At 38.9% G+C, this 14327-nt stretch overlaps 1 protein-coding gene across 1 annotated transcript in view; it reads right to left on the bottom strand.

The window, feature by feature from the left end:
* STK26 (serine/threonine kinase 26) overlaps nucleotides 1–14327 on the bottom strand; it is a 67019-nt gene that overhangs the window by 18542 nt on the left and 34150 nt on the right. Inside the window, exon 3 of the mRNA XM_020872181.2 lies at nucleotides 3756–3986. Coding sequence (XP_020727840.1) covers nucleotides 3756–3986 — 231 coding nt within the window. The remainder of the gene's footprint in view (nucleotides 1–3755; nucleotides 3987–14327) is intronic.

Below are 14327 nucleotides of genomic sequence, written 5' to 3'. Positions count from 1 at the left end.
GGTATATGGAGGGGGGCATATATCCTCAACATAAACAGAAATCTAAAAGCAATTTTCGGCAGCACATAAAGGCATGATTCAAATTTTACTCAATGCCTGAGTGACCTTCATTTTAAGATTTACATCGAACTAGAAAAATATTTAAAGATTATAAAAGATTCTTCCAATATTATGAGATCAGAAGGGAAGGGTTTGCTTATTTTAGCACTCTTCATAAAGACTAACTTTGTCTGTCAAGAAAATCTGCACTGAACTAAAATTAAAGGAAAATACTGTGGTCATACTGATGTGTTTATCTGGTTTTTACTCTTGTTTTTAAAAACAAAGTTATACAGTGAGCTCAGTCAAAATGAATACCCAGTACATTTTTGCAAGTCTCAAGAAAAGCACTACAACTATATACAGTTTCAGAGAGCATATAATTTTCTCTCAAATGCAATAACTTTTCCTCCAGCTTACAGTGAGGTCCTGGTTATATCCTGTATTAGGACAACCTGAGAAGAACTCAATATACTACTTTACTCAACTAGCTTGACCCACAAAATCCCCTATGTTATCTGAAATGCAAGGATGGGCCACCATAAGAACAGAAGTCAATTGATGATGCAGATCTCTGATGGTCCTTAGAGGATGTAGCCTTGAGTTACACTGACTGCACCAAGCCAAACCCTTTTATATTTGATGCGATTTTAGTTAAAAAAAGGAAGCCTGAAAAGTCACACTATGTTTTAATATAAATGGAAAATAAACAAGGGGTTGATTTAAGAAAGTAATTTAAATATGCAGTATTAAAGAGTTATAAAATTATATTTCTTTTTCTCTCTACGTATATACGCATGCCCATATTGAGACAGTACGCGTGTATGTGTGTGTGTGTGTACAAATAATCCAGATACAAATAGTCAATATCAGCCATCTGAATTTCTACAATTTTATCATGAAGTAACATGTTCTTCAAAGTAGTCTTTCTCATAATGTACTTTAATGGTCGGTTAAAGAGAGAAAAATAATGCAGTTTAATTCTTTAAGAAGACATCTTGGATAAGAGTTCTGTATCCTCAACTGGCCTAAAAATATTCTGCAATCAAGATTTGGAGAAAACAAACTATCAATTATATTTGTTAAAAGATTAAGTATTTGGGGGATGACTGTTATGTGTATACCATGAGGGAAATTTTTTAAAATGTGAAATATTAGGAATAAATAATGCAAACAGAATTACAATTCATTTTCCATGGGAGTATTGAATACAAATAAAGGTTGTAAGCAACCAATAGGGCTTCCCTGGTAGCTCAGCTGGTAAAAATCCGCCTGCAATGCAGGAGACCCAGGTTCGATTTCTGGGTTGGAAAGATCCCCTGGAGAAGGCATGGCAACTCATTCCAGTATTCTTGCCTGGAAAATCCCATGGACAGAGGAGTCTGGTGGGCTATAATCCATGGGGAAGCAAACAGTCAGACACGATTGACTGAGTAAGCACCGCACCGCACAGCAAAAGCAACCAGTAAAAGTCAATACCGTGTCAGTACACGTTTTAAATAGGGCTTACTTAATATTTTGAGTCAGTTACCAAAAGTAGTTTATCTGGTACAGATGCCTAAAAATAGCAAGTGTTCAGATTTGCTCCAGAGTGGATCTGGAATTATAAGGATTCAATCCAGAAAGAGTAAACCAGAATGAGCGTGCGCGTGCACACACCATCACCACCACCACCAAATTTCCTGGGCTGCCTACAACCACGGGAATTAGAAGGGGGACCTAAAACTACTGAGACTGAAGGGCACCCATAGGATACTGAAAAGAGGAATCTGACCTGCTAAATAAGCTTTTTAGGAAAGAATGTGAAAGCAAAGTACACCGCAAAGAATCAAGTAATTATGTATACAGTAAAACAGAGTAATGGCTAACACTCCAAAGCATATAGGATATGAGTTACTAGCAGTATTACTTCCTCCTGTAAGTCTTTCCTTCATACCATAATGAGAAAAAAATGATAGAAGTGACCATTTGCTTATTTATGCAAATGGTACCTTGTACCTTGTATGCATTCAATCACAAAATCTACACCACTGTAGTGCAAAATGGGATTGTAAGCTCTTGAAGGCAGGAGCTGTTCACTTTTACATCTCTATAACCTAGTAGTGTGACACACAGTGACTTGCTATTTAGTGATTCATTCTACTATGTGTTAATTCCACAGTCACCTAATTTACATACTCTTAGACTAAATTAGCCTCTGTTGGGAATTCCCTGGCAGTTCAGTGGTTAGGACTCTGCACTTCGACTGACAGGGGCTGGGGTACAATCCTGCAAGCCACACAGCTTGGCCAAAAACAAAAAAAAAACAGGCTCTATAAAAAGCCAGGGAAATTAATAATGAATATCTATATGAGTATTAACTAATACTCATTAATATTAATACTAATATATCCTAATATACTAATTAATACTAAGAATCCCAGGATATATTTGATCAGCAGAACGTAAAAGGATAAAAAAACAGCATTAACTTTTGTTCTTTTTTTTAGCATTAACTTTTGTGCAGGCCAACAGCCTAATGGGTTATAAACACACCCTTCTGAGAGAATTGGCATTGAAACATGTATATTATCACGTGTGAAACAGATCGCCAGTCCAGGTTGGATGCATGAGACAAGTGCTCAGGGCTGGTGCACTGGGAAGACCCAGAGGGATGGGGTGGGGAGGGAGGTGGGAGGGGGGATCAGGGATGGGGAACATATGTAAATCCATGGCTGATTCATGTCAGTGTATGGCAAAAACCACTACAATACTGTAAAGTAATCAGCCTGCAACTAATAAAAATAAATTAAAAAAAAAAAACCACATCCTTCTGGCCTAGAGATAGACAAGCAAATAAACAAAAAAAACCCTTCCCTCTTGTAAGCCCTGAAAATCAAAGATTTAACTAATACTGCCTTCCTTTGAAAAATATCAATATGGGGATACATTTTTAAATTTTAAAATAATTTAAACTCTAATCTAAGCTAGATTTTTCTAATTATTTATTGTTTATATTTCAATAGACACAAATCTTGACTCTTAACTCTGGAACCCAAGAACTCTTAGGTCATAGCCACCAAAGAGTTTTCTGTGATGCAGGAATACCTCCATCTGCTGGAACTTTAGGTGTCTGTTAACTGTATAATCCTGGAAACTAAAAATCCAACTTTTTTTGGTGGTGGGGTTAGATACTCTTCTTTTTAATTACATTTCAATAAATACTTATCATGTGCTTAAGATGTACCATGCCCTGTGCTATGTGATGTGAAAACCATGACAGGTTGAACTAAACTCCCTGACATCAAGAAGCTCACAATCTAGAGGGAGGGAGAGATGTGTAAATAACCACCATAACTCAAGGGAACAAGTGACATACTTACAATACATATGCCATCATTTCTGAGGTTGAGACAGACCGGGCCATTAAGAATAATGTGTGAAAGTCCAGGAAGAAAGCTCTTTCCTGACAAAGGTTATGTGTCAAGGCTCAGCTGCCTTTCTGCTCTTCCATCAACCCAAAAGTTCAGGTGTGGAAAAATGGTACAGCTGAGTATTGGATGCATTCAGGATACAGCTGCTAAATCTAAATCTATTTTGGCCCTACTAATGGAGCTGGATTTCGCCTGAAGGCTGCCAAATTCTAATTTAAGACATTGCCTTTCAAAAAACAGAATTTTAAAAAATACTCATAATGAAAGTACCTTATGACCTAAATGATCCAGTGCACACATTACCTTTAAATATGATCCATAGTATTTCGTTACATATGAGCTGTCACACTGACTCAAAACCGTTATTTCTTGCTGAATGTCTTCAATTTCATCTTCGGCTTCCTCGAGGTCTATGATTTTAATAGCAACCACTTGCTGGGTACGGTTATCAATTCCTTTGAAAACTTCTCCAAAGGAGCCTTTTCCAATACGTTCTAATTTCGTGAAGAGCTCTTCTGGATCGGCTATATTATTCTGAGGGGGCAGGGAGAGAAGAAAGGGAAGAACACAAACATTTTGTATCGAGGTTTTAAATGAAGGAAAATAAATCACGTAAGACAATACCACATCTCTCTAAAAGAAAGCATACAAATTCCCTTGACTCTCCACATGTGCTTTGTTAGAACAACTGTAACCCAAACGGTCAGCTAGTCCATATTCTATTGGATCACCCACATTAAATGGGCTTAGCTGATCCTGCTATCAGAAACAATCTCATACAGCAAATGTTGTCTCTGGTGCATGCCAAAGGGCCAGACTCTTTTTAGAATAAAGCAGCTGACTATACACAATTTGCACATTAGTGCAATGGTAGTGATAGTGAGAGAATACCTAACCTACTGTAGGTAGGTGCGTCATTAAAATTCTTACATTCCACCGGCAAAATATTACCTTTAAACTCTCCGACTTGGACAACCCAATCACAGCACCTGTACTTGAAAACCACCCTGTAAACAGCACAGAACACAAAAGACCCAAGAAGTCTTTTTTTTTCTTCTTCTTCTTTATTTGGGATCCTATCTGTATGTGTGGCTCAGATGGTAAAGAATCTGCCTGCAACGCAGAAGGTCTGGGTTTAATTCCTGGGTCAGGCAGATCCCCTGGAGAAGGGAATGGCTACCTACTTCAGTATTCTTGCCTGGAACATCCCATGGACAGAGAAGCCTGGTGGGCTATAGTCCATGGGGTTGTATAGAGTAGGATATATGACTGAGCAACTGACACTTTCAACTTTCATCTGTATGTAATGCTCTCATCAATGGCTGAAAGTAAAATTTCAGAATAAGTCAATATTTTGCTACAGCAAAATCTGAATCAAGCATAACTTTTTCGGTTAACAAATGTATTGGTGAGACTTAGATTTTATAACTTCACTGTCCTTCCTTGACTCAGAAATATCCTTTATCTAATAGTGTACAATTTTTATTTCAAATTTGACTCCCACAGGATAACCCTTAACCTTCCTTAAATTCATATTGCTGAATATATACTGCTGATCAAGTAGAAAAAAGGATTTTCAAACCTTACTTCCAAACCAAAGGGCATGTTACTAAGTAACTTTACTTTTTCATGGAAGGGCATTTTATTTTAAATATAATAGCAGTGTATACATGTCAATCTAATTTATACTTAACTGCCTTATTAGTCTACATCTAAAACTTTACTTTGAGTTCCTTCAAAATATAGAAGAATGTAATATAGTTCTAACTTGTCTATATTTAATTTGTTAATTGCACCTAGATTATCTGTTCATTTATTACAATTTAACCTGGTCATCAATTTCAGGAGGCAAATTATAGTTATTAGCATATTCCCCTAATATCTTTTTTATTAGACAAATAGATCATTAACATTATTTTTCTCTCAAGTTCATTGTACCATCATCACCAAATAGACCCAGTAAACTGCCTGCTTTTGAGTAACTTAAAAACTTATGACTGATTTTATTTTATTTATTTTTTCATTTATTTTTATTAGTTGGAGGCTAATTACTTTACAATATTGTTGTGGTTTTTGCCATACATTGACATCAATCAGCCATGGATTTACATATGACTGATTTTAAAGAATTTCACCAATTTTTCTCTTTTCAACCTGCCTAAAAGACAGTTTACACATGACCTGCTTAATTTATAAGCTTCCCCATTCTCCTTGGTTGGACTTTTTACATTTTTAAAAAACAACTTTCCATGTATGCCACAGTCTCTTTGGTACGGCAAGCTACTTGTTATTTCCACCCATCTCCAGTACTCACATGGGATAAATACATCTTCGGCTGCCCATATGGGCTTTAAAAAATAGTTTATACTTCTGTAAAGTGCAAAAGTTTCTTTAATGCCAACATTTTGTTATAATATCTTCTACAAAACTTGAGTACCATCATCACTGATTAACTTGGTGCTTAATTTCTTACCAAGACAATGTGATTACTATCACATAATAGCTAACCCACAAGTTACTTCTTCCTACTTTTGGTAATGTTTCTTTTCTTTCTAGTAGCTTGTGGCAAAAATACTCACCAAATAGCTCAGTGATAGGTTCATCACCTTACAGTTTCCTAAATTCAGTGAATTTGGAAAAATAAAAAGAGCAAATCTTTCAGGTTTTCTGATGTAACTACAAAATACTCTAAAAGTTATAAATATACCATTGGTTACAAAGTAGACAATATGTACTTTCTGATAACACATTCTGGACTACAAGGTATATTAACTGCATAATGAGATTTTTTTTTGTTCTTGGAAGAAACAAAGATTAAATCCTAATCTTCCTAATTCATGTTTTAAAAGGATTTGACTGAAACAACCACCCCGAGGGAGAACACAGCTGTTCTTGCTTTCTATAATAAATGGGTTCCTGAAAGTATGTAAATCAAAGATTTAAAAATCAAGTCACATTTTGAATTTTAAACATGCTCTGAAGTGAATCCTAATTCATCAGTGTAATTTAAGAATTTAAATCAAGGAATACAAAGTTGGAAAAAGAGAAAGATCTATCATTTATACAACATTTGCATTTCCCAATCTTTCATTGGGGGACTAAAATATTATTGTTTGGGGGTTTTCTCATACAAAACCCCAACTTTCAGAGTGAAGGAAATCTTGAAAACAAGTTTTCACTAGTTATAACCTGACCTCCCTGACTTCCTAAATCTGGAATAGACAATACCCAAGTTCTAATTCCCCATTCACCACATCACCAGCTTCTTAAACCAAAGTATCCTAAGTCTTTATTAAGACATATTTCTTTCCGGCTTTTCATGCAAGGGCAAAAGTCAAGTAAATAAATGGTAAACACTGCAAGCAATGTAATTTTAAAACCACCTTATAAAGATGGGCTGGTTTGCCCAATCATTCACATTCACTCTTCTTTAGAGCCTCTAAGAAAATCAAGTCAGCTCCCTCTCAACCCAAATCAAATATTCTTTTAAGAATATTAAAATGTTTAAATCTATCTCTACTGCATTTATTGCAATATCTGTGTTTGCATTGCCTTCTCAAAGCCATAGCCCAGGAAGAAGCTCTAAGTTCTGCAACAGCAAAAAGGATGAATGGCTAAATTCATGTCACATTTACTCACAACTAATGGTAGGTGATTTATACATGCTGCACAAAAATGGGTCTGTGAAAATGGAACACCTCAGAGACCCACCTCAGGACATTCTCGTTATTCCCTGACCTTCATCACCAGTCCTTTGCTTGGAGTTGAACTCTCCAGCTATAGGTACATTGTTGCAAATTGAAGTCTTAGACAGAGGATATGATCACCACTAAAACAACAATGATAACAACAACCTTTTACTATGGAAATATTCTTAGAAAGTCCAAAGGGAAAAAATGGAGGATGATCATCTTGTCTCTCATGGAAAGTCAGGGGCAGATGGGTGGGAGATCAAGATGGCAGAGCATGAGGATGCTGAGTTCACCTTCTTCCACGAACACATCGAAAGACATCTGCACGTGAAACAACTCTTGTTGAACACAACCTGGAACCTTTATGGCTCTTCTACAACCAAGGTTACAAACAAAGAATGCACAGAGTTGGGTAGGAAGGGAGGAAAGGCAATCTGGCCAGGACAAGCGCCTAGAGTAAGGGACACACAAGAGGAGGGGGATTTCACAGTCTCAGGGATCCTCCCTGGGGAATGATGGGTTAAAGACACATGTTGGGCATGACTCTGGGAAGACAATCCCCTTAGCTGGTTTGAAAGCCACTGGGACTTACCAGAGGGCTGCAAGAAACCAACACTCTGCTCGTGAAGCACATGCACACACTTGCTTACTCTCAGGGAACAAGGCAGAGGAAACAGACTGAAAACTGCCTGGGCTGCTGGCTTGTTTCCCACAACTGCCACAGCCTGTTCCCCGGCCTGGCCGGGTGCCCGCCCCAGCTCCTCTCGCTCCAGCGCAATGCACTGCTGCCAAGGCTGCCGCCGCCCTCTTAGACAGAAGGAAGCTGCCTTGGGCACATCCCTGCCTCTGAACAGGGAGAAGGAAGCCATCACCAGCATGCACGCCAGGAAACAGCCTGAAAATTGCCTGGGGCTCTGACGAGCTTGCGAGGACGGTCTCGGCACTTACCCTGGCCTGTCCTGCAGGCCTCTGCTAGCCCCCGTTGTTCCACTGCTGCTCCCCACTAGGGCAGAGGCGCCACTGCCAGGGGGGACGCACACACTGGAAACGGAATCAGCTAGGACCTCATCCTCAGGGCTTCTGCTCCAGTACCTTGAGCACCAACTCTGCCCCCAGTGGGGTGGTGATGGCCATTGAGCGTAGGAGAACTGGCTTCAATCTACTTCTCCCGCCGCGAAAAAAAAAAGGCGGGAGAAGCCCCGGCAGAATTGAAGCTTAAAAATGTAGGTATTTTAGAATGCGGTTGACCTTATATGACTACCAGTTTAAAACAAGTAGGTATAGTAATAGGTCAACATATAGGAACCTGATGGTAACCACCTATCAAAAATCTACCCCAGATAAAAAAAAACTAAAAAGAAAGGACCATACCACTAAAGAAAATCATCAATCAACAAGGGAAGAAACAGAAGAAATGAACAGATAACCACCAAAACAACTGGAAAAGAAGTAATAAAACAGAATAACAACATACCTATAAATAATTACTTTAAATGCCAACAGAATAAATGCTCCAATCAAATAGGGTGCCTACTGAATAGCACAGGGAACTCTTCTCAATACTCTGTAAGGACCTATATGGGGAAAAAATCTAGAGCGGGTATTTATTTATACATAACTAATTCACTTTGCCATACAGCAGAAACTAACACAACATGGCAAATCAACTAGACTCCAGTAAAAAAAAAGATAAAGAGTAGCTGACTGGATAAGATAACGAGACCCATACATATGCTCTACAAGAGACTCACTTCAGAGCTAAAGACACACACAGATTGAAAGTAGAGGGTAGAAAAAGATATTTCTTGCAAACGGAAACGACAAGAAAGGAAGGATAGCAATACTCACATCAGACAAATAGACTTTAAAACAAAGCCTATAACAAAAGATAAAGAAGGGCATTATATAATGATAAATAGATCAATACAAGAAGATATTATATTCATTTAGATATATGTACCCAATAGAGGAGAACCTAAATATATAAAGCAAATATTAACAGACTTAAAAGGAGAAACTGATAGTAATACAACAATAGTAGGGAAATTTTGACATTGCACTTACATCAATGAACATATCATCCAGACAAAAAATCAATAAGGCAACAATAGTCTTAAATGACACAACAGACAAGTTGGATTTAATAGGTATTGACTTATAGGACATGCCATCCCCAGACAGCAGAAAACACATACTTTTCAAGTGTACAGGAAACATTCTCCAGGATAGATCACAAGGCCACAAAACAAGTCTCTCAACAAATTTAAGAGAATAGAAACTGCATTAAGCATTTTTTTCCAATTACAATGGTATAAAACTAGGAATGAACTACAAAAGAAAAATGGGAAAAGCACAAACAGGTGGAGACTAAACAATACACTATTAAAAGACCAATGGATCAATGAAGAAATCAAAAAGGAAATCAGAAAATACTTCAAGACAAATGAAAATGGAAACGCAACTTTCAAAAATCTATGGGAAGCAGCAAATGCAGGTCTAAGAGGGAAGTTTACAGTGATACAGGCTTCCCTCAAGAAAAACATCTCAAACAGAGTAACCTACTGTCTAAAGAAACAGAAAAAGAACAAAGCTGAGAGTCACCAGAAGGAAGGAAATAATAAAGATCAGAGAAGAAATAGAGACTAAAGAACAATAGAAAAAAATCAATGAAACCAGGACTTGTTTTTTGAAAGCATAAACAAAACTGAAAACCTCTAAATAGGCTCACCAAGAAGAAAGAGGACCCAAAAGAACAAATAAGAAATGAAAGAGGAGAAATTACAAGCAATATCACAAAGATACAAAAAAAAAAAAACTTAAACAGAGTACTACAAACAATTATATGCCAATAAATTGGATACCTAGAAGAAATGGACAAATTTTTAGAAACATGCAACCTGCAAAGACTGAATTAAGAAGAAATAGATAATTAACAGCCTGATCACCACTAATGAAACTGAATTTGTAATAATAATAATAATAAAAATTTCCAGCAAAAAACAATCCAGGACTGCATGGCTTCACAGGGGAATTCAACCAAACATATAAAGAAGAGCTAATGCCTGTCTTCAAACTATTCCAAAAAACTGTAGAGAATGGAACACTCCTAAATTCATTCTGTAAGGTCTCCACTACTGTGATAGCAAAACCAGACAAATATACTGCAAGAAAATAAAATTACAGGCCAATATCTTTGATGAATATAGACACAAAAATTCTCAACAAAATATTAGCAAACTTCATACACCACGATCAAGTAGGATTTATTCCAGGGATGCAAGATTGGTTCAACAGTCACAAATCAATCACTTAATATACCACATTAACAGTAGGAATGATAAAAATCACATGATCAACAGATGCAGAAAAAGCTTTTGACAAAGTTCAACATCCATTTATGATAAAAACTCTCATCAAAGGTGATACAGAGGGAACACATATCAACATAATAAGGGTTATTTATGACAAGCTTATGGCTAAAATCATACTCAATGATAAAAGGTTCAAAATTTTTCCTCCAAAATTGGGAATCAATTCAGTTCAGTCGCTCAGTCATGTCCGACTCTTTGCAACCCCATAGACTGCAGCATACATACCTGGCTTCCCTGTCCATTAGCAACTCCTGGAGCTTGCTCAAACTCATGTCCATCAAGTTGGTGATGCCATACAACTATCTAGGATATTCACTCTCACCACTTCTATTTAACATAATATTGGAAGTCCTAGCCACAGCAATCAAATAAGAAAAAGAAATAAAAGGCATCCAAATTGGAAAGGAAGAAGTAAAACTGTTACTATTTGCAAATGACATGATACTATATATGGAAAACCCTAAAGTCTCCACCAAAAAAAGAGAATAAATAACACAGTAAAGTTACAGGATACACGATTATGTACAGAAATCTGTTGTTTTCATTTTTAAGCTAATTTTATTTTTTAATTGGTTGAAAATTGCTTTACAACATTGTCTTCATTTCTGCTGTACAACAATGTAAATCTGTCATAATTACATTACACTACTAATGAACTATCAAAAAAGAAAATTTAAAATATCATTTAAAATTGGAGCAAAAAGAATAAAATATCCCAGAATAAATTTAACCAAGGAAGTGAAACGTCTATACTCTGAAAACTATAAAACACTGAAGGAAACTGAAGATGATACAAACAAATGGAAAGTTATCACTCATGTTCATGGGTTGGAAGAATTGATATTATTAAAAATGTCTATATCACCAAAAGCAATCTACAGATTTACTACAATCCCTATAAAAATATCCACGACTTTTTATAGAACTAGAACAAATAATTGTAAGCTTTATGTGGAACCATGAAAGACCCTGAATAGCCAAGGCAATCTTGAGAAATAAAAACAAAGCTGGAGGTATGCTACCTGACTTCAAACTACTACAAGTCTATAGTAATCAAACCAGTTTGGTACTGGCACAAAAACAGACACACAGGTCAATGAACAGAATAGAGGGCTCAGAAATAGGCTTCCCCATTTATGGTCAATTAGTCTAGGCCAAAGGTCAGTTTTCATTCCAATCCCAAAGAAAGGCAATGCCAAAGAATGCTCAAACTACTGCACAATTGCACTCATCTCACACGCTAGTAAAGTAATGCTCAAAATTCTCCAAGCCAGGCTTCAGCAATACGTGAACCATGAACTTCCAGATGTTCAAGCTGGTTTTAGAAAAGGCAGAGAGGAACCAGAGATCAAATTGCCAACATCTGCTGGATCATTGAAAAAGCAAGAGAGTTCCAGAAAAACATCTACTTCTGCTTTATTGACTATGCCAAAGCCTTTGACTGTGTGGATCACAATAAACTGGAAAATTCTGAAAGAGATGGGAATACCAGACCACCTGACCTGCCTCTTGAGAAACCTATATGTAGGTCAGGAAGCAACAGTTAGAACTGGACATGGAACAACAGACTGATTCCAAATAGGAAAAGGAGTATGTCAAGTACTCAAGTATGTATATTGTCCCCCTGCTTATTTAACTTATATGCAGAGTATGTCATGAGAAATGCTGGGCTGGAAGAAGCACAAGCTGGAATCAAGATTTCCAGGAGAAATATCAATAACCTCAGATATGCAGATGACACCACCCTTATGGCAGAAAGTGAAGAGGAACTAAAAAGCCTCTTGATGAAAGTGAAAGAGGAGAGTGAAAAAGTTGGCTTCAAGCTCAACATTCAGAAAACTAAGATCATGGCATCTGGTTCCATCACTTCATATGAAATAGATGGGAAAACAGTGGAAACAGTGTCAGACTTTATTTTTGGGGGCTCCAAAATCACTGCAGATGGTGACTGCAGCCATGAAATTAAAAGACGCTTACTCCTTGGAAGGAAAGTTATGACCAACCTAGACAGCATATTAAAAAGCAGAGACATTACTTTGCCAACAAAGGTCTGTCTAGTCAAGGCTATGGTTTTTCCAGTGGTCATGTATGGATGTGAGAGTTGGACTGTGAAGAAAGCTGAGCGCTAAAGAATTGATGCTTTTGAACTGTGGTGTTGGAGAAAACTCTTGAGAGTCCCTTGGACTGCAAGGAGATCCAACCAGTCCATACTGAAGGAGATCAGTCCTGGGTGTTCACTGGAAGGACTGATGCTGAAGCTGAAACTCCATACTTTGGCCACCTCATGCAAAGAGTTGACTCATTGGAAAAGACCCTGATGCTGGCAGGGATTGGGGGCAGGAGGAGAAGGGGATGACAGAGGATGAGATGGTTTGATGGCATCACTGACTCGATGGACATGAGTTTGAGTAAACTCCGGGAGTTGGTGATGGACAGGGAGGCCTGGCGTGCTGCAATTCATGGGGTCACAAAGAGTTGGACACGACTGAGCAACTGAACTGACTGACTGACTGAATCTATGCCAAAAGAGGCAAAAATATACAATGAAGAAAAGACAGTCCCTTCAATAAGTGGTGCTGGGAAAATTGGACAGTCACATGTAAAACAGTGAAATTAGGAGAACAAGATGGCAGAGAAGTAGGTGGACATGGAGTACATCTCTCTCCACAGATACATCAGGAATACACCTTCAGACACAGAAGTGCATGCAGAACACCAGCTGAGAGCAGACAGGAGTACTGACCAGTGGAAAAGAATATATAGAACCATGCAAAAACTTGGTAGGATGAAGGAACTAGGGGGAAAACAGGAGTGTTAGTAGGACTGGACCTGCCCTCGGTGGGTGGGGAACTGAAGCAGGGGTCCAATCCCCACAGTGGGGCAATTGTCTGAGTCAGAGGAGAAACACTTAAGGCTGAGAGTGAAACAGCTGATCTGTGGCAGCCTAAATGGAATGAGAATCAGACAGTCCTTGCCGCAGCCATACATACCCTGGACAGGGACGCAGGTCCCCTAGAAGGCGCAGCAGCTGGGAGCTGGAGTTTAGGACTGTGGAGCAATCCCAGGGTGAGGGCTGCTGTTGACTGTGGAGAGACGGATCGAGGGGATGTGAGGGAGGAGACTGTGGTGGGAAATGCCTGTGGAGGAAAGCTAGGCAGCCATGGAAGCAAGGCGATACTGCTGAGTCACATGTAGGGGGTGGAGCCATCACCATAGCCTCTCTCCCCCACACGCCAGCATCCGCAGCTGAACAATAGAGAGGCTGGCCCATCAAGTATACCTGATGCACTGAACTACAGAGCAGGACCCCAGCCAGGGTGCCCCTTTAAGTGACTGATGCACTGATCTACAGAGTAGGACCCCAGCCAGGGGGGCCCCTCTATGTGCCTGACGTGCCAAACAACAGAGAAGGACCCCAGGCAAGGGAGCCCTCTAAGTGCCTGAACGGGCAGAGCTATGGAGAAAGACTAGCCAAAGAGGCCTTCAGACGCCAGCTACCAGAAGCTCACAAAAAGGCTCTGATAGGGCCGTAACTCCTGCAGCTGAGGCGGTCTGTGTCCCTCCACACGTGGTGCCCCCAGGGTCCCCACAAGCCCAGCAGCTGAGCCACGTTCACACTCATCCGTCACTGGGGAAGAGCTCCCACAGGGAAAAAGTCTTGCATCTATGCACGCAGGGTCACTTCGGTCGTGTCCAACTTTTTGTGACCCTGTGGACTGTGGCCTGCCAGGCTTCTCTGTCAGGGGGCTTCTCCAGGCAAGAATACTGGAGCATATTGGCCAATACTGGTTGCCATACCCTTCTAGAGCACT

The sequence above is a fragment of the Odocoileus virginianus genome, unplaced genomic scaffold (genome assembly GCF_023699985.2).
Source record: "Odocoileus virginianus isolate 20LAN1187 ecotype Illinois unplaced genomic scaffold, Ovbor_1.2 Unplaced_Scaffold_2, whole genome shotgun sequence".
Lineage (NCBI taxonomy): Eukaryota > Metazoa > Chordata > Mammalia > Artiodactyla > Cervidae > Odocoileus > Odocoileus virginianus.
The sequence above is the reverse complement of the archived record's forward strand: the minus strand, read 5'-3'. Positions and strand labels throughout refer to the sequence as shown.